Source organism: Sceloporus occidentalis, unplaced genomic scaffold (genome assembly GCF_023333645.1).
Source record: "Sceloporus occidentalis isolate IW3139 unplaced genomic scaffold, rSceOcc1.0.p SCAF_6, whole genome shotgun sequence".
NCBI classification, from domain to species: domain Eukaryota; kingdom Metazoa; phylum Chordata; class Lepidosauria; order Squamata; family Phrynosomatidae; genus Sceloporus; species Sceloporus occidentalis.
The window spans coordinates 99,701,945-99,722,519 of NW_028316986.1; the positions used below are offsets into that span (position 1 = coordinate 99,701,945).

Sequence of the window (20,575 nt, forward strand, 5' to 3'; positions counted from 1 at the left end):
TTGCTTAATAGGATGATATTCACAGTGATGAAGTCAGCAGTTCCCAACAAACATCTTTTTAAAAAAAATCAAGATGCAGAGGCAAATGGGAAATTGTTTTTAAAGTATAGTCTTACATTTGAAGAAAGTTAGGTGTATTAGGTATGTGTTACATTGCAATCTCCTTTTCAAAGGCAATGGCATGTATATTGCGGGAAATAGACATTTGGAAGCAAGTAGAGGAGGTTGACGGCATGTCTCTGCAGGCATTCTTGAATTGGTATTTGGTCTGAGCACCAAGGTCACATCTAACTGGTTTCTTTCGAGTTAACTTTGGTTTCTTTTTGCATCCTCTCTAGGAAATATAGCCCAAACATGTGCAAAGCATATCACACACAATTGGGAATAGGATAGTTTTACTCTCCTGCTATATAGTGGCAAAAATAGCAGGGGAAGAGTGGAGATGATTGGGATAAGGAAATATGAATGCTGGGAAATATAAGAATATTAGATTTTCAATTATGAAATATTGGAAAGTATGTAGTTTGTAGCTGTTCTTAGTATAGAATGCTTTCACCTACATCTTCCAAAACTTGTTAAAGTCTGTGGTCAATCTATATTTATGCGCTTTAATGGAAATATCCTGTCGCCATTTATTCCCCAAACTTTCTTTTCACCTAACCAAGTTGTTTCAGTTAGATAGTTTTTAGCAAAACTTGCAACCTCTGCAAGCTTTTGGATTTACCTTCTGTAACTTTGTAAACATATGATGTAGGTGAATAAAATATATAAGCTTTGCTTATATATTTTATATATATATATATATATATATATATATATATATATATTATATATATATATAATATATATATATATATTTTATATATATATTATATATATTTTATATATTTAAAATAAAATGTTATTTTATCTGTGTTCATTTGTATTTGTGAACCTAAATGCCCTAAAGGCACCAGATCCTGTCTGACACTGGAAGCTAAGCAGGGTCATCCTTGGTTAGCACTATCATCAATGAATTTCAGATGCCCTAGGCTAGGGCCACAGATAGATACAGTTTAGCTAACATTGAAATAATCTAGCTAGTTACTAACCTCTTCTGGCAGTAGTAGAAAGTTCTGGCCAATGGTAATTCTTAATCCATATTTCTGATGAAGGTTAAAAGTTAGTGGTATTTTTTAAAGGGATGCTGCTGCTGCAAATACACAAAATAAGGGAAGGTAAGGAGAATTCCATCAAGGAACAATACATCAGTTCCTGTGCATTATTTGTTCTTGTCTATCATGTCCTGCAGGCTATCTAAAGCAGGAATCGGTCTATTTGCATACCAATTCTCATCTCAGAAGTCCCCATCCTAGAGGGCTACCTCATACAATTTGGACTATTGATCATGAGACACCTGGACTAGGCCCCAGGCTGAGTTTTCCCTATATAAAACCTCACATTTCCAATACTCAGTGGATTGTATGCAGCCACTTTGTTATTCTTGCCTCTCCATTAGACCCGGCTTGTTGTTGCCACTTGAAGCACTCCAGAACAAATGAGTCCCACATCCCATCCAACAAGCCGTACCTACTGGAGCAACATCGCTATTGTTAGTGAAGCCTCAATTCTACTCCAGTATAACACCTTTGATTCTTAGCTTCTTGTGTGTTTGTGTGAGAGTGTGTGAATTCTCTGTGTGTGCATAATTTCTTTAATAAAAGGATAATTTCTACCAAATCTTGCCTCTGCAGTTCTTTGCTTCCTACCTCCGTAAACATAGAGACAAGGCCCCAAGGCTGATGTAACCTAGCCAATATTGAGCTAATTTAACATTCCCCAGAGTTCTAGGTTACACCACTTTACAACATTAATAAGCATAAAACAATTTTTGCATCGTAAGCAGATGTATCTGAGCTCTGTTCTTGACTGGTTTAGATCTTACTTGTCTGGCAGATCTTTTGCAGTAGTTGCAGGGGGTCAGACTTCTTCTCCTGTTTCCTTATCTGTTGGAGTTCCCCAGGGCTCTGTTCTGGATCCCCTTCTGTTTTCTCTCTACACACTGTCCTTAGGAAAATTCATTAGCTCTTTTGGTTTTTCCTACCATCTCTATGCCGATGACACCCAGCTGTATCTTTCCACCCCTGACCTTTCTCCAATGCTTCAACAGCAAGTCTCGTCCTGCCTCACAGCTGTCTCGCAGTGGATGCGCCATGGGCATTTGAAGCTCAACATGTCCAAGACGGAGCTTCTTGTCTTTCCTCCTAAGCCCACCCTTCAACACTCTTTTTCTGTCTCTGTGGACAACATTTCTATTCAACCAGTCCAGCAAGCCCGCAGTCTTGGTTTTATCTTTGACTCTTCTCTGTCGTGTATCCCTCAGATCCAGACCACAGCCAAGGCTTGTAGATTCTTTCTGTACAATATTGCCAAAATCCGACCTTATCTCTGCGCCTCTACTGCCAAGATCCTGGTCCATGCCCTAGTGATCTCCCGACTTGATTACTGTAATGTCCTCCTGGCTGGGCTTCCTCTTTCTCGCCTCCGTCCTTTAATTTCTGTCCCACATTCAGCTGCACGCATTTTCACATCCGCCCACCGCTCTGACCACATCTCTCCTGTGTTGGCATCCCTTCACTGGCTCCCCCTCCCTTTCCGCATTCAGTATAAGCTCCTGCTGTCGACATTCAAAGCCCTCCATGGACTGGCCCCTCCTTACTTATCAGACCTTCTTTCTCCTCACCTTCCCACCAGGGCCCTCCGTTCTGGTAGTCAAGGTCTGCTGTCCCAGCCCAGGATTTCCTCTGCCCCATCCCGGATTCGCCCCTTTTCACTTGCTGCCCCTCACTCCTGGAACCTTCTTCCCCCACAAGCAAGAGCCATCACTTCTTTAACTAGCTTCAAAACGGAGTTGAAAACTATCCTGTTCAGAGAAGCCTTCCCAGGCATTGCATAATTGTCGCTTACCATCTGATGTTCTTTTAGTGCCTGTTTATCAGACCATTTCCTGTATTGCTATGTATTGTATTTGTATTATCCTACTTGAGAGTATATATTTTCCGTGGATGAAGATTAACCTTCCATTTTGAAGCCAAGCCCTCCCTCCAGTCCATCTGCCTTGGTCCAGGCCTCGGAGGTAGAGAGGAACTGCTGGACCTCTTACCCTTTCCCTCCACCACTCCCTTCTCCTTCTGTGTCATGTCTTTTTAGATTGTAAGCCCGAGGGCAGGGAACCGTCTAACTAAAAAGATTGCATGTACAGCGCTGTGTAAATTTACAGCGCTTCATAAATAAAGGTTAATAATAATAATAAAATGCGCTTTAATGAAAATATCCTGTCGCCATTTATTCCCCAAACTTTCTTTTCACCTAACCAAGTTGTTTCAGTTAGATAGTTTTTAGCAAAACTTGCAACCTCTGCAAGCTTTTGGATTTACCTTCTGTAACTTTGTAAACATATGATGTAGGTGAATAAAATATATAAGCTTTGCTGTAATATTTTCAGAAACTTGTCATCTTAAAGAAAACCTTCTTAATGGGATTAATAGTCTTTTAACTAAACATCTTAATTAGAATTAATAGGTAAGCATTACAGATTCCTAATTAATCATAGGGAACGGAATTAGATAAAAGCAGGCATATTACTAGAACTAAAAATAGCACAACAGCAACATGCTGCTGCTGTAAAAATGTTTAATGTTAAAATGTTATGTCTACAATGTGATATGGATTTAATTAACCACTGAGTTAAATGCATGGATCTTTGGAGTACAGTATATTTTCTGCTAGTATTTACCATGGTGGTTTCTTGCTAAATCAACATTATAATCCTGCTTTCATTTCCCACCAGATGATGAAACACGCCTGGGATAATTATAAACATTACGCATGGGGATTAAATGAACTGAAACCCATATCGAAACAAGGACACTCAAGCAATTTATTTGGTAAGTAATATGTGCTTTTGTGCTTAGTGACATCAGTTGATTTACTGCTCTGAAGTAAAAGATTACATTAGAAACATGTGTGCTCTTAACCAGATGTTATGACACGTGGCTATCTTTAAATGGTTGATTATTGGGGGGAAATGAAAGCAGCATTACTTTGTCACTATTTTGTCCTTCAGATACAGGAAATAACATGCCTACAGCACCAATGGAATGCTGTAGTCTTCCATTCTTTATTTCTACGATTTTTGTTCTCTAGCTGTGAAACCTTGAATCCCGTGATTGAGGTAAAATAATAAATAAAAGCTATAAAAACATTATGTGTTGATGGTGAAATTCTGTCAAATTGGAAAATTGTTAACACCTTTTCATACACTTAAAAAGCAAGGACAAACAAGTTTGTGCACTGGGGGAGAGGGTGATGCACAGATGGGCAGTACCTCCAGACTGGCACAAAAGGTGGAGCAAACTTTTGAATTCTTTAGAACTCTTCATTTGTCTAATCCTTTGACAGTTATGTTCTGCTTCTTTAATACTTTAAAAAGTTGACTATCTGCAGTTTTCCAGTAGATGATAGTTTTCTGTAGAAATTTACTGACTGTTTGAAGAAACTTTATTGATATATGTTTATTAAAAAGCAACAAAACTGTTTGCTTGTATTACAGAATATATATATATTTTTATTCACTCACATCTCTTTTGCCCTTACAATAGAAGAGTCCTATTTTTTCTGTCACCTTCTCTCTACCTTCATCCATCCAAAAATCCAAAGTGGAAATCTGCTCTTGGGTCATATCTCTTCTTTAAAAAATTATATAATTTTTAGCCACTTGACACTTCTATAGTCTAGATGACTGCTACAAGTCTTTTTTTACTCACCAACCTGTTCTCCCCAATGGTGGGACATATAGACAAGACCAGTGATACAGTTTCTAAATCACTCACCAGACTGCAGATCCATCATCACATTTTCCAGTGGCTGTAGTCTCTAATCAGAGCTGTCCCATTTAGAGAGTGCATTACTGTAGGATCTAATTAAGGCATTAAACACTATGGTCTAGTCCACTTTCTCTAGGAAGGAACATAACTGGTGTACCAACCAGTGCCAGTCAAATGCATGTCTGACCACCACAATCATGAGGTCTTCCACCTTCCATAAGCTGGGTCCAAAAGCATTATTAAGTCATCTACTCTTTTCAAAGGAAATGCAACCAGAACATATATTAATTCCAATGCCATATTGTCTTCAGCATCATCACTTGTTTTGTCTGGATTGTACCTCAGTTTGTCTGCCAACATCCTATCCTTCACTGCCTCTAGACAACAATTCAAGACCTCCACATCCTCCTTGACATCCATTTCAAAAGATACAGTTGGATATCATCAATATATTGATGAAACTGTGTTCCAAAAAAAACAAAAAACCTCTGGATAAATTTACACAGCAGCTTCATGTAGATGTTAAAGATAATAGAGAGTCAGTATCAACCCATTGACTAATGGCCATAAACAATCCCCTCACCTTCTTGGAATGTGTAGACAAGAATGAGAGAAACAGCTTCAGAACAGTGACCCAACTTCCATATCAGCCAGAAGGCCTAGAGATCTACCATAATTGATGGTGCTGAATATTGCCGTGAGGTCCTGCAAAATCAACAGGGATATACTCCCTCTGCCTAGTTTCCTGCATTAGTCATTTACCAAGGCTGTTTCTGTTCAATAAGCAGATTTCAACCCAGATGGTAATGGCTTCAAGTAATCAGTTTTCATCCAAGAAAACTTGGAGTTGTCCTTCATTATTTGTCCTTAGAACTTACTTTTAAAAAGATCATTGGAAATTGGCAGAACAGGATTGTAGTACTATAGGAGTTGCATCTATCATTTCAAGTCTGAAGCATCAGATTGGATAAGGTTTGCAAAATAAATTGACTATATGTAGCAACATATAGTCTAGTAGATAATCATTTTTGCAAGTATTCCATTATAGAAAATAAGATTCATGGTAGCACATATCAGATGCTATGATTACTAATTGATTTCAGGGCTTAATTACTTTTGTAGTGGCTTTTGATTTTACCCACAGAAATAATAGTAAAAAAAGTTCTTTCTTGAAGCAAATGTATGTCAAATGTACACAACCTCTTTGCTTCCCATTAGCATGTCTGTGGAGAAATAAACCAGAAAGTTTTAGAATGTTATCCAAACTGGAAGCCCTGCCTTTCTTGCTCCTTTCGTAAACCAGAATTATATATCAGTTTATTCTTGATTGATTATCATTCCTATCTTGTTTCATATTGGCAAACCAAGATACCCCCCCCCAAAAAAAAAAAAAAAAACTGGTCTGGATTATTTAAATTCGTGCAGGTGGAAGGAGTAAAGCTGGAGGGAAAGAGCTGCATGTACCAGCACACAGCTAGTTCATGATATTCCAAAAGTGTTCAGAATTTTAGCTTACAATTTTTTGCTAAGATATCTGATGTATAAGCTTCAGACAAATGAATATAGTCTATGTTGACTTCACTACAAGGACATGAAATCAAATTGCAGTTACTATAGCAGCCTTACAGTTTGTTACTATGAGGGGGTGCTGAAAAGTTCTTGGCCTGAAGAGCATGTTCTACATGAAACTTAAAAGCTATTCCACATATTCACCCCTAAATTTTACACACTTGGCATGTTGTTGCTCAAGTTTCTCTAACCTTTAAAAAAAATACTGCTCTACTGCTATCACCTCTGAATCATTTGGAAATGTCCTTCCTTTCAAACTCTTCTTAAGGATTGGAAATGCGAAATAGTCAGATGGAGCAAGATTTGGTGAGTTAGGTGGGTGGTCACAGAATTGTCGAGTTGGAAAAGACCTCAGAGGTTGTCCAGTCCAACCCCCTGCCATTCAGGAACACATAATCAAAGCACCCCCGACAGATGGCCATCCAGCCTCTGTTTAGAAACTTCCAAAGAAGGAGACTCCACTACACTCTGAGGGAGTGTGTTCCACTGTTGAACAGCAATTACTGTCAGGAAGTTCCTCCTAATGTTTAGGTAGAATGTCTTTTCCTGTAGCTTGCATTCATTGTTCCAAGTTCTAGTGTCTGGAGCAGCAGAAAACAAGCTTGCTCCATCCTCAATGTGACACCCCTTCAACTACTTAAGCAGAATCGTCTCTTCTCCAGGCTAAATATACCGAACTTGCTAAGTCACTCCTCATAGGGCACGGTTTCCATACCCTTCACCATTTTGGTCACCCTCCTCTGGGCATGCTGCAGTTGTCAACATAATTTTTAGTTGTGGTGCCCAGAACTGAACACAATATTCCAGGTGAGGTCTGACCAAAGCGGAATAGAGTGGCACTTTTACTTCCCTCAGTCTAGACATTATATTTCTATTGATGCAGCCTAGAATTGCCTTGACCTTTTTAGCTGCCATATCACACTGTTGACTCATGTTCAACTTGTAGTCTACCAGGACCCCTCTCAGATAATGGTCTATGAACTCAAACCCCATATTCTTCAAAACATCCATCGTTTTGCCAGCCCTGAGAGCAAGTGCACTATCCTGCAACTTGGGAGCCCCTTTCCACAGCTTCCCTTGCCATTTTTCCTTCAATGCCTACTTTAATCAGCACAGCAACTTTGAGTAGTAGTCTGCATTAATAGTTTGGATCCTCTGAAGATAGTCATCAAAATACTTACCTTATCCCAAAAAACTGTAGCCGTGACCATTCCTGCTACTCTTTGAATCTTTAATTTTTTGGGCCATGGTGAACTGAAGTGCCACTACTACAAGGACTGTTGCTTTGTCTCCGGACCATCGTGATGTAACTATCATGATGTAATTACTGACGAATCGTACCAAAGATTTATCATGAGATCACTCAAAATGCCTGACAACTTTACCAATTAGGAACCAATCTGATTCTCCATATTCACAGTAGCCTCTTGTTCTAGGCATAGATTTCTCATCAGGACTATCAAATGTTGTGGCACTCCCATGTCTTTAAGTAGTCAAAAGCTTTGCTATAGTCTGTAAAGCACAGAGCTATGTTACTGCAAATTGGCAGTTTATAATACAAAAGGACACTCTTTCAAACTACAGTGACAATATTACACTTAGATTTTGGGAAGTGGGTCACACTGAGAACTTTGCAGCATCCCTCTTAGATTGTTGCAAGTAACAGGTCTCCAAGGAAAGCAATTGGGGGGGGGGGGGGAGTGCACACTCCCACTCATGTCAACTTGCTTGCTCTTACATGTCATGCCAATCTTCCTCGTACTATGCTGTACAGTGTGGCTTAGATGGCCTGGGGCTGTTTAGCAGAAGCTGAACATCTCTATTCTGTTTACTTGCTTTTAGAGACATTTAAAAATCGGATCCTTTACTAAGTGAATTGTCCTGATGGAATTGTAAACTGACATTTTGTATTTATAGCTTACGCTGATTTAATATGATAAAACTATTTTAAATTCAATAACACTTCCTTCTGGCAGCTTAATTAGTTCTAAGATTTATTGGTAAATCAAATAACTGTATCCTATTTGTGCTCTATTCATTGTAAATTGGATTACCCTCTTTTGTCCTATAAATGATGCTATGTCAAATAGCATGTTGGTCTCTTAAAGAACTCTGTTTTTGTATCAGAATATGTAGAAGGAATATGATGTAAGATTTATGTGACTGATTAAAATAAAGACCAAAATGAAGGTATTTATCCTCACAAGATCCCTAGTATATAAATGGTTAGCTATGCATTTCTCTAGTTCCCTCTCATTGACTGCAACAACAAGCCATTTTATCCAGTACAGAAAAACAAACAGCAGTTCTGTTTGATTTAGAGAAATAATGGCTTACACTTGGAACAAATGCAGAGTCCAATGCAATGAAAGTTTATTAGAAAGTAAGTTAGTGAGAGTTATCTTCCAAGTGTACATTGAGTTGTTCTTATATTATCCATGACAAACTGTGTCTTTTTTTACTGGAATTGCAACTTTTTATATATTTTATTCAATGTGCGCAAATTACAACCCTTTATTTAAGACTTTAGAATAGCCCTCCCTTCATCCACCATCTTGAGGGGGAGAGAGGCAGGCTAGCTCCACCAGGCCTGCCTGGAAGAAGACAAGCCCTCCCTTCATCCACCATGTTGAGGGAGAGAGAGGCAGGCTAGCTCCACCAGGCCTGCCTGGAAGAAGAAAGGACCTCCCTTCATCATCCATCTTGAGGGAGAGGGAGGCAGGCTAGCTCCACCAGGCCTGCCTGGAAGAAGAAGAGCCCTCCCTTCATCCACCATGTTGAGGGAGAGAGAGGCAGGCTAGCTCCACCAGGCCTGCCTGGAAGAAGAAAGGACCTCCCTTCATCCTCCATCTTGAGGGAGAGAGAGGCAGGCTAGCTCCACCAGGCCTGCCTGGAAGAAGAAAAGCCTTCCCTTCATCCTCCATCTTGAGGGAGAGGGAGGCAGGCTAGCTCCACCAGGCCTGCCTGGAAGAAGATGAGCCCTCCCTTCATCCTCCATCTTGAGGGAGAGGGAGGCAGGCTAGCTCCACCAGGCCTGCCTGGAAGAAGAAAGGACCTCCCTTCATCCTTCATCTTGAGGGAGAGAGAGGCAGGCTAGCTCCACCAGGCCTGCCTGGAAGAAGAAGAGCCCTCCCTTCATCCTCCATCTTGAGGGAGAGAGAGGCAGACTAGCTCCACCAGGCCTGCCTGGAAGAAGATGAGCCCTCCCTTCATCCTCCATCTTGAGGGAGAGGGAGGCAGGCTAGCTCCACCAGGCCTGCCTGGAAGAAGAAAGGACCTCCCTTCATCCTCCATCTTGAGGGAGAGAGAGGCAGGCTAGCTCCACCAGGCCTGCCTGGAAGAAGATGAGCCCTCCCTTCATCCTCCATCTTGAGGGAGAGAGAGGCAGGCTAGCTCCACCAGGCCTGCCTGGAAAAAGATGAGCCCTCCCTTCATCCTCCATCTTGAGGGAGAGAGAGGCAGGCTAGCTCCACCAGGCCTGCCTGGAAGAAGACGAGCCCTCCCTTCATCCTCCATCTTGAGGGAGAGAGAGGCAGACTAGCTCCACCAGGCCTGCCTGGAAGAAGAAAGGACCTCCCTTCATCCTCCATCTTGAGGGAGGCAGGCTAGCTCCACCAGGCCTGCCTGGAAGAAGAAAAGCCCTCCCTTCATCCTCCATCTTGAGGGAGAGAGAGGCAGGCTAGCTCCACCAGGCCTGCCTGGAAGAAGACGAGCCCTCCCTTCATCCTCCATCTTGAGGGAGAGGGAGGCAGGCTAGCTCCACCAGGCCTGCCTGGAAGAAGACGAGCCCTCCCTTCATCCTCCATCTTGAGGGAGAGGGAGGCAGGCTAGCTCTACCAGGCCTGCCTGGAAGAAGAAAAGCCCTCCCTTCATCCTCCATCTTGAGGGAGAGGGAGGCAGGCTAGCTCCACCAGGCCTGCCTGGAAGAAGAAAAGCCCTCCCTTCATCCTCCATCTTGAGGGAGAGGGAGGCAGGCTAGCTCCACCAGGCCTGCCTGGAAGAAGAAAAGCCTTCCCTTCATCCTCCATCTTGAGGGAGAGGGAGGCAGGCTAGCTCCACCAGGCCTGCCTGGAAGAAGATGAGCCTTCCCTTCATCCTCCATCTTGAGGGAGAGAGAGGCAGGCTAGCTCCACCAGGCCTGCCTGGAAGAAGATGAGCCCTCCCTTCATCCTCCATCTTGAGGGAGAGAGAGGCAGGCTAGCTCCACCAGGCCTGCCTGGAAGAAGATGAGCCCTCCCTTCATCCTCCATCTTGAGGGAGAGAGAGGCAGGCTAGCTCCACCAGGCCTGCCTGGAAGAAGACGAGCCCTCCCTTCATCCTCCATCTTGAGGGAGAGGGAGGCAGGCTAGCTCCACCAGGCCTGCCTGGAAGAAGACGAGCCCTCCCTTCATCCTCCATCTTGAGGGAGAGGGAGGCAGGCTAGCTCCACCAGGCCTGCCTGGAAGAAGACGAGCCCTCCCTTCATCCTCCATCTTGAGGGAGAGGGAGGCAGGCTAGCTCCACCAGGCCTGCCTGGAAGAAGAAAGGACCTCCCTTCATCCTCCATCTTGAGGGAGAGAGAGGCAGGCTAGCTCCACCAGGCCTGCCTGGAAGAAGAAAGGACCTCCCTTCATCCTCCATCTTGAGGGAGAGGGAGGCAGGCTAGCTCCACCAGGCCTGCCTGGAAGAAGATGAGCCCTCCCTTCATCCTCCATCTTGAGGGAGAGGGAGGCAGGCTAGCTCCACCAGGCCTGCCTGGAAGAAGAAAGGACCTCCCTTCATCCTCCATCTTGAGGGAGAGAGAGGCAGGCTAGCTCCACCAGGCCTGCCTGGAAGAAGATGAGCCCTCCCTTCATCCTCCATCTTGAGGGAGAGGGAGGCAGGCTAGCTCCACCAGGCCTGCTTGGAAGAAGAAAGGACCTCCCTTCATCCTCCATCTTGAGGGAGAGAGAGGCAGGCTAGCTCCACCAGGCCTGCCTGGAAGAAGAAAAGCCCTCCCTTCATCCTCCATCTTGAGGGAGAGGGAGGCAGGCTAGCTCCACCAGGCCTGCCTGGAAGAAGAAAAGCCCTCCCTTCATCCTCCATCTTGAGGGAGAGGGAGGCAGGCTAGCTCCACCAGGCCTGCCTGGAAGAAGAAAGGACCTCCCTCCGGTTCATCTGCCTTGGTCCAGGCCTCAGAGGGAGAGAAGAATGCTGGACCTGATCCCCTCCCCCCCCCACCATTCCCTTTTCCTTTTGTGTCGTGTCTTTTAGATTGTAAGCCTGAGGGCAGGGAACCATCTATTATCCCCTCTGTTGTAAACAGCTCGGATTCCCAGTGATTGGGCGGTATATAAATAAATCCTATTATTATTATTATTATTATTATTATTATTATTATTATTATTATTTAGAATTGCTAAACATACTAGACCATATACATTTCCTGTAGGTGTTGGACTTACTTGGCAATTAACATTCAGTGATTGAGAGTTTATTCAGTTCTTCATTTATCCAAGTTCAGTTTATTGAAACCTTTCATAGTATATAATGTGCCCCTCACTTTCTTATATTTAATTTCAATAAGTGGAGAGAAAAGAATGTGGTTTATATAGGGCATAATCTGGAATGTCCAATATTTGTGTTTTTATAACCAAGGGAAAGGTCATTTATGCTGATTAATGTGGATTTGCTTCAAGACATTTCTATATATGTCAATTGGAGGCATTCTAGGTGTGTAATGCTTTCATAAAATCACAATTCCCTTCTTCTAGAGCTACCACATACTTGCATTGTCCGAAAAGTATTTTTGTACGAAAATGCAATATTGTTCATAGCTAGCGCCTTCTATTGTTAATAGATAAACAGGTGTATCTTCATAGGTAAGGGTTGTGTTAGGGCTTACTAAAGACAAAAATCATAAGGATGAACAATATGGGTCAGAATTGAAATGTTGTGCCTTTAAAATCACTGATTAAGTCCACTTTCTTGTCACAGTAGATACAAAACCATAGCAATATATTAACATTTAAAATAAATGAATATTACAGCTCAAACATTAGAGAACAGAATTAAACAGGAATTTAAAATCCAGCATGTATAACTTGAGTAGTGCAGAATATGAACAAAGGAACATACTTATAGAAGGGAATTGCAAGTGGCTGAGAGTAAAGGATGTAATTTATACGAGAAAATGATGCTCTAAACAGTATATAAAAGAATCACAGTATTCTTTTGTGGAAATTAGTTCAGCAACAGCATGGAATTTGAAGTTCATTTGCATTTCAGTTGTAATTAATGATATACAACAGATTATATAGAAATTGATTCAGCAGACTATCATGACAACAGCTAGTAAGGAATTACATCAGTAATTGTTTCAATGGCTATTTTCAGGCAATATTCAAGGAGCAACAATTGTTGATGCGTTGGATACACTATATATCATGGAAATGAAAGATGAATTCCAAGAAGCCAAAGAGTGGGTGGAGAAAAATCTAGATTTCAATGTGGTGAGTATTAGTCTTTATGGACTTTTGTATGGGGCGTATATTACTATGACTATGACTAAATTTCTATTTCAAAACAAATCCCAGAAAGAGCAAACGTGGTAAAGTGATTAGGACAATGGAGCCTGTGTACCAGCAGGCTTCAGATCTGTTAATTTGACCACCAGTAGATTGCCACACACCATGTTATGCAATGGCAGTGATGTGCATTCAAATTGTCACCCTTGAAGAATATGGGGTGCGATCATCTGTGGTTTTGGCATATGTGGAGGGGCCTGAACCAAACCCCTCCCAATACGAAGAGTGCGCTGTATTCCCTATATACAGTTGGCCCACAGTATCTGTGGACTTGCCATCCATGATTTCAAACATCTACAAACGGCAAGGCCATCTTGTCCCCAATGGTGGCACATGCAGGTGGCCATGCTGCCATTAAGAACAGCCCCCATTGTCCCATGATGGCATATGTACATGACTGCACTGCTAATAATAACAATAATAACAAGAACAACATTTTATTTTTATCCCAGCTCTCCCATAGGATCAAGGCGGCTTACAACACTAATAAAACTTTATAATATAAAATACATACAATTCATATAATATAAAATATAAATCCCACTAACCTTTCCTACCTTACATGCACAACAATAATTTCAACATGACAATAATAAAATACCTTTTAAATCATTAAAACACTCATTAAAACAGTCAAGGACAGGAGAAATGGGACATCTTAGGGTATCAACAGGATGGGGAGACCGAATGCGTTATTCAGGGAAGGTCTGTCAGAAAAGATCCGTTTTGACAGCCTTTTTGAAGCTAGCTAGATTGCCAATATGTCGGATCTCTTCCGACAGGCCATTCCATAATTTGGAAGCGGCTGATGAAAAGGCCCTCTGGGTAACCGCAGCCAACCTGATTTTTATTGGCTGCAGTAAATTTTTCCCAGAGGACCTAAGTGTGTGGAGTGAATTATATGGAAGAAGGCAATCCCTCAAATAAGCTGGACCCAGGCCATAAAGGTCATTACCAACACCTTGTACTATGCCCGGAAACTAATAGGCAACCAGTGAAGAGATTTTAAAATCGGTGTTATATGGTCACGTCTGGTTTTTCCATTGATCAATCTGGCCGGAATGTTTTGAACTAATGGAAGTTTCTGGACTAGGCACAAGGGTAGCCCCATGTAGAGCACATTACAGAAGTCAAGTTGTGAGGTTACCAGCGCAAGTACTACTGTTTCCAGATCCTCCAGCTCCAAGAAAAGATGCAGCTGGCGTATCAGCCAAAGTTGATAACAAGCTATTAAGACCTGTTGTCTCTAACATGGCCACGGCAGGGCAGCCACGTGCATGCACCACCTTTGGAGTTCTGTTGTTCTTAATGGCAGTGTGGTTGTGTACATGCACCACCGTTGGGGACAACAGAACTTGAGCATCCACGTATTTTGGTATCCATGGGGGGGTGTCCAGAACATTTCCCCCGCGGATACCAAGAGCCAACTATACATGTTGCTCCACTGTTCATATGAACAGAACATTCAATGAAATTCCCGACTACCTGATATAGAATGTAAATCATATATACTATATAAGTGTTGGTCTCAGATTCTGAAAAATTGAAATAAAGTCCTGTTCTAGAGAAAGTGTGAATATAAAGCTGGAAAGTTGTGATCAGTTCATGTTAGGCCAAAGGCGGAAACTAATTGTTTAAAGTTGCAAAGTAGATGTATTTCAGTAGTTTTCAAATTGTAACAATTAATTGCAGGAAATCCTTTGATGCAGAATTACAACTGGCATTACCTCGCTTAACTTATCTCTTTCCTGCATAGTGTTTCTTGGAAACATAAATCTTTCTGCCAAAACTGTTTGTCATGTCACTATGGAATTACAATTTATAATAATCTAACTGTTGTATAAACGTATTTATGTGCTTAGTACTATGATCCTACATACATGTACTCAGAACTAGAGATGTAAAATTTTTGGAAATTTTGAAGTCATGGGAAAAAGGTTTTTTACTGGGGGGGGATTGAAATCTTAAGAAAAAAATTAAAAATGCAACATGAGTACTTTTTACAGATTGAAAGTCACTCTCTTACTTTCGAAACATGAAATATGACTATGTACAATTTGATTTGGCATGAAATTATCACAATTGGTATATTAAAATATGGTGTATTCAAACAATTATTATGAATGGAATTTACTTTTATTTTTTAAAAAAAACTTATTTATAACAATTGGAGTATTAATCTCCTGAACTTTAGTTTTGCTAGTTTATGTGGAGAAGGTAAAAGGAATAAATAAATAAACTCAGAAGAAATCAACATTAGTGACACAGAAAATTATTTCTATTTCCTCTCCACAGTATCAAATAGATTCAACTACTAGGCATGAAATTAATCAGATTCATTTCCCAAGCTCTGGACTGCATCTGCACTGCAGAAATATTCCAGTTTGACCACTTTAACTGTCACAGCTTAATGCTAGGGAATTCTGGGAATTATAGTTTGTTGTGGCAGCAGAAATCTCTGACAGAGAAGGTTAAATGTCTCATAAAACTACAAATCCCAGAATTCCATAGCACTTAGCTGTGGCAAAGTTGTGTCAAACTGCATTATTTCTGCAGTGCAAATGCAGCCTGGTTATCATTTTCAGCCTCTGCATCTGCTTCATGTTTGTCATCACCATAGTTATCATGGACTTCTAAAAACTGCAGTTTTACCCAGATTGAAACAAGCTTCTCCACCCTTTCTTTCACATGTCAGTATATTTCTTTATTTAGTATGTTTCCAAACATAGAGCAGATACTTTCAGTGCCCCCTAAAGAAAGAAGTACACCTTACTGTTGGTTGCATTAGAGAATTCAGTGGGTATCCTAGGACTTGCTTGTCCTCCTCATTGAGTACACAGAAATTAGAATAATCTGATAGTGTACATAGTTTTTAGAAATGATTTGAAGATTATATTAAGACCTTATCTTAAATATTTTATTTGTTATGCTAAAATAAAACATTCCATAATCATTTTTTTTTCTTTTTTCAGTTTTTCCTATTTTGGGGAGGGGGGACAAAAAAGGCTTCAGAAAAAAATGGGGATTTTCAAGATTTTCCAGTTTTTTCCAGTCCTTCACATCTCTACTCAGAACTAAGTCCTTGAGTTCAATGTGATTTACTTCCATGTAAGTTTCTATTGGATTGCTGCCAAAGTTTAGTCTTTGTTACTTAATGTGATAATATCCAAGGGAACAGTCAAGGAGCTAATATCTCATTTTAATCCATCCAGATACAATTGGAATATTCTGTCCTTTATCATAGGAACTCAGGGCTGCCCACAGTATAGACAATTAAAAACAGTTCCCCATTAAAAGCAAAATAAAAACATTAAACATAGCAACAGTTTAAAACTCATTTAAAAATTACAACAGTTTAAAACGATATACATGTATACACTGAAACAAATCATTTCCTGAAGATTTTTATAAAAAGCCATATTTTGGCTTGGCACAAGAACGAAACCAACGCTGCACTATTCAGACCTCCAAGGGGAAGTCATTCTACATTCAGTGCATAGCAACTTTAGAAGGCCATCTCTCATGTCTCCCACTTCATATTGTCCCCATTGGATAACACAAGGGAGGCACCTTCTGCAGGCCTCTGGCAAATCTATATAGGAAGAGGCGGATCTTCAACTATCAAAGTCTCAAAACATTTAAAGTTTCAGATGTCATCACCAGCAGTCCTTAACCTGTGGTCTGCGGACCCCAGGGGGTTATGAGGTACTTAGGGTCCACAGAGGCTTGAAGAAATGTTATGAGCTTTTAGAGTTAAAAGCTCTGAGTTCTGGACTCTAAGACTCTTAATATTACTTAGTGTGTTTGCCTCTCATCACATGGGTGCCAGGAGCTCTACCACTGGCCTTCTCTTGTGACTGTCAGCTGCAAGCGTGCAGTTAGCTGTGGAAACACAAGATGGGGAGGGAGAATCTTGACACGTGCTGATATGCTCACAATTCTCACCAGCTTTTGGGGAGGTTGGGCATGAGCGTTTGGGAAAAGAGAATGGAGAAACCAGTCATTGACCAGCTGAGCTCCATCCCCTCCTTTTCAGTCCCATGTGGTCACTCCACTAGATCAACCACCAGAGCCTGTCAGAGTCCTTGAGTGGTATGAGCAAGAAAAGAAGGCCATGTGAGCCTTTCCATGCCCCTATGAACTCACACACACAGTTTTCTGAGCCAGAGTTGCTCAAACTTCATAATATACTATACAGCTGCTGCTGTTTCCTCTGATGCAGTTGTCTTCCTTCACTTCGGCCCAACTCCCTCCATTCCTGATGTTTGCCAGAGGGAAGCAGGGACACTGCCCCAGCTCTGTTCACAAATCCTTTAATTACAAATTCAGTTTTTTATTATGTTTTACTCAGAGGTGAAGGAGACAGGCAGCAAGGAGTGGCCTCTGGCAAATCAGGCTGCAATCAGCCAGGGACTGTGCTGACTGTATGGCCCACTCTCAAAGCGGGCCACTACTGTGGTCCCAAATGGGCAACCAGGAGGAGCAGGGTTTTTTTTTTCCCTGTTCCTTTTTCTGGTGGCCTCGGGCTACCCTGGAGCAACTTTCAGCCACTGGGGGGGGGAGGCATCATCTGGATGACAAGCCACCGAAGCAGCCAGGAGCCGCTCCTTTTGGCCCAAATGTTTCAGGCCTCAGTCAGAGGTTAATCTAAATGGAAGTCAAGTTGAGTTAATACCACTTTGGGAACTCGGGAACTCTTTTTTCTTTTCTCTTCCTGCTGTATGAATGTCAGTATATATTCAGGAATAGACAACCTATGGTACATTAGGTACAAAGTAGGGATGTTGCAATCAAATACTCTTGAGGACCACAGAGGGGATTTTTTTGCCACACAGACCCTGGGTCATTTTAAGCACAGGACAGGCTAAAACATGAAGTTGACAGGAAGTGAGTTGTGTTCACTTTTTGTTGCTAAAAATGCCTTTTTCTGGCATTAAATTGGCCCATGGGCCCAAAACATGGCAAAAATGCTCCTGCCCAATCCCCTCAGGCGGTTTCTGGGAGCAGAAGATGGAAAAGACTTTTTTCCTTTTGCTCCAGAGGGCAGGACTAAAAGCAGTCGGAGGGAGGGGACTGAACAGCAACAGAGAGCCATTCAGCAGTGGCAGGGGACAAAAGCATCTTGGAGGTGGTTTTACGGGAGGTATTTAAACAGAGGCTTGGTCACAAGATCTAGGGAATGCTGTAGCTGCGTCCTGCATTGGAGAGCTTGCATTGAACGAAAGGTTGGATGAGATGATCTCCAATATTTCCACCAGGGTCAGATGGATTCTATGATATCTAGATTAATTACTTTGTAAAGCTTTGGAGTTGGTGCAGTTCCAAATTAACAGTTGTCTGCGCATCTTGAGTTATACTAATAATTTTTCATTGTTTTGTAATTAATTTGTACACTGACAAAAATGAATTCAAAACAGAATGGCTAAGGCTCTTAGAGGCAAGGGAGATTTCCTAGTAACTAGCTCTCTTTCTATAATACAGGCCACATTTCTAACTAAAATACTGAAACATAGTATCATCTTTATGTTAGGGCTGTACAAGAAAAATACATTAAAATGTACTGAAAACTTCCATTGGCATTTGGTTAACCTTTTGATGTTGAAAATTAACTTGAAACTTAAACTGTATTTGTATTCCTAGAATGCAGAAGTCTCTGTTTTTGAAGTGAACATTCGTTTTGTTGGTGGGCTGCTTTCAGCATATTATCTTTCTGGCGAAGAGGTAAGATTATATATGGTCATAAATAGTAACTAACTTTAACACTACAGTCCAAAGTTCTGTGAGAGTGACTGGAAAACTGCCTGTAGCACACCTTTGAGAGATTAGTTGTAGGAATACTGCTACTCGCACAGCATTAGTAGCAATTAGTAGGTTTTGTATTTTGGTAGAGATTACCTGTAAATCTGCTTTTAGGGGGAAAAGACCATGCTCCTGATTTATATATTTTTCCTCTTGTGATATCTGCTTAGGAAGACATAACAAAAATCTGAAATCCGCCACTTAAGAAATCAGCAGAGTACATTGAATAAATTCCTAGTGTTGGATCCAACACTCAGAAAGGTAGCAAAGGCATGGATTAACTGACTATGATAATCATTCTTCATGAACATTCAAAATAAGCATGCATTATAAACTTCCCAGTTAAGTGAGAACCTTTCTCTGTGACATGGTACTTTTTCCATCTGCTTAGTTTATTTGTTTTGTTTTGTTTTTTAAACCAGGGTAGGAACATTAAAACATCATCGTGCAGCTCATTTCTTGAAATAACTTGATGCTTCTGGAAGAAGCTGAGCCACATGGTTTTTCTGAATATGTGAATCTGCTTCCAAGGACTGTTGTGGTGAATTGTTAGATTCTATCTTTGCAAGTGTTTGTGGCCAATTATTATTCCCAGAGTTAAGGAAGTGTAGGGTTGCAGACTTCCTTCCTTTCATTAAAAAAAATCTCACCAACTTCTTTTGACATTACAGATGCTAAATATTAACGTAAATTAGGGGGAGCAGTATTTTAACCCCACTGAGTTGATATTCAGTTGGATCCTGATAAGGGGAAGAACTGAAGGAAAGGGGTTTACAGTCTCTTGGTTGCTTCTTAAATGCTTAATTCTGCTTTAAGACTACAGTCTGTCTTCAACAGTCACAAGTGCTCTGAAATATTTTCTCTTAATATGGCAAGAATTGTTTGCTGTGCATAGAAGATCTGTAGCATCTAGAGAGTACCAGGTATTCTGAAATCCCAAGTTTGGTATGAATCAATATCAACAAGGAGGAGGTATAGCTGATCGTCCACATTTGTGGCTTTCAATTTAGCAGATTTGATTATTTGCCAATTTGATTAATACATTATCTCTGAGAATCTATAGGTATTGCAGCACAACTTTGTCAGAGGTTGACCATAGAGTCACATTGAAAGACCTATAAATTCCTAGATAAAACATTTCTCTAGGCATTTGTAGGTCCTCCAATGCAACTCTGTGGAATAGTAGGGCCACCTTTGCTCCCAAAATATTCTGTGTATAGGTCCATGAAACAGCCTTTTAACATTTAAAAATGCCTTATTGCCACACTCCTGCATATGCATTATTGTGTCCTTCTATGTTTTCATGCTGATTATTGTTTGTCCTTTATGAAGACTCTTAAAACAAAATTATAAGTGACACAATTATTAATTTGTATATGAAAGTGTATCAATATTTACATAATAGCATATGTTTAGTCTGCTCTATTAAGGCCAGCCTGCTCAGGTGTTAACAGAAATTTTATTAATAGATGTAAGTTTAGGTTTTACCATTTACTGCTCAACTTTTATTACAAATTAGAATGGTTAGATTGCAGTTTGCTTTCCATTTCTAAAAGAGTAATTGCACCTTATCAGAACAAATAAAGTTTGTGTTGTCTAATACTAATATATAGAATACAGCCACTCTTTCCAGTCATGAAAGACCATGTCTGGTGTGCGGGGAAAGAATAATGGACTTCCAATACAAAAATGATTTATTTGCATCAAAACTGAAGGTGACAAATTTTGAGCACTAGAACACATCTAGTATGGCGATCATTTTACTAAGTCTTTACCATACCAGTTCACTTTCCCTCA

The 20,575-nt window shown here is 40.9% G+C and overlaps 1 protein-coding gene across 2 annotated transcripts in view; it reads left to right on the top strand.

Annotated features, from left to right (window-relative positions):
* Positions 1-20,575, top strand: part of MAN1A1 (mannosidase alpha class 1A member 1) — a 68,667-nt gene that overhangs the window by 16,548 nt on the left and 31,544 nt on the right. For both annotated transcript variants that reach the window (XM_089530487.1, XM_089530488.1), the window contains exons 2-4: positions 3,830-3,926; positions 12,789-12,904; positions 18,620-18,700. In XM_089530487.1, the coding sequence (XP_089386613.1) occupies positions 3,830-3,926; positions 12,789-12,904; positions 18,620-18,700 (294 nt within the window). The remainder of the gene's footprint in view (positions 1-3,829; positions 3,927-12,788; positions 12,905-18,619; positions 18,701-20,575) is intronic.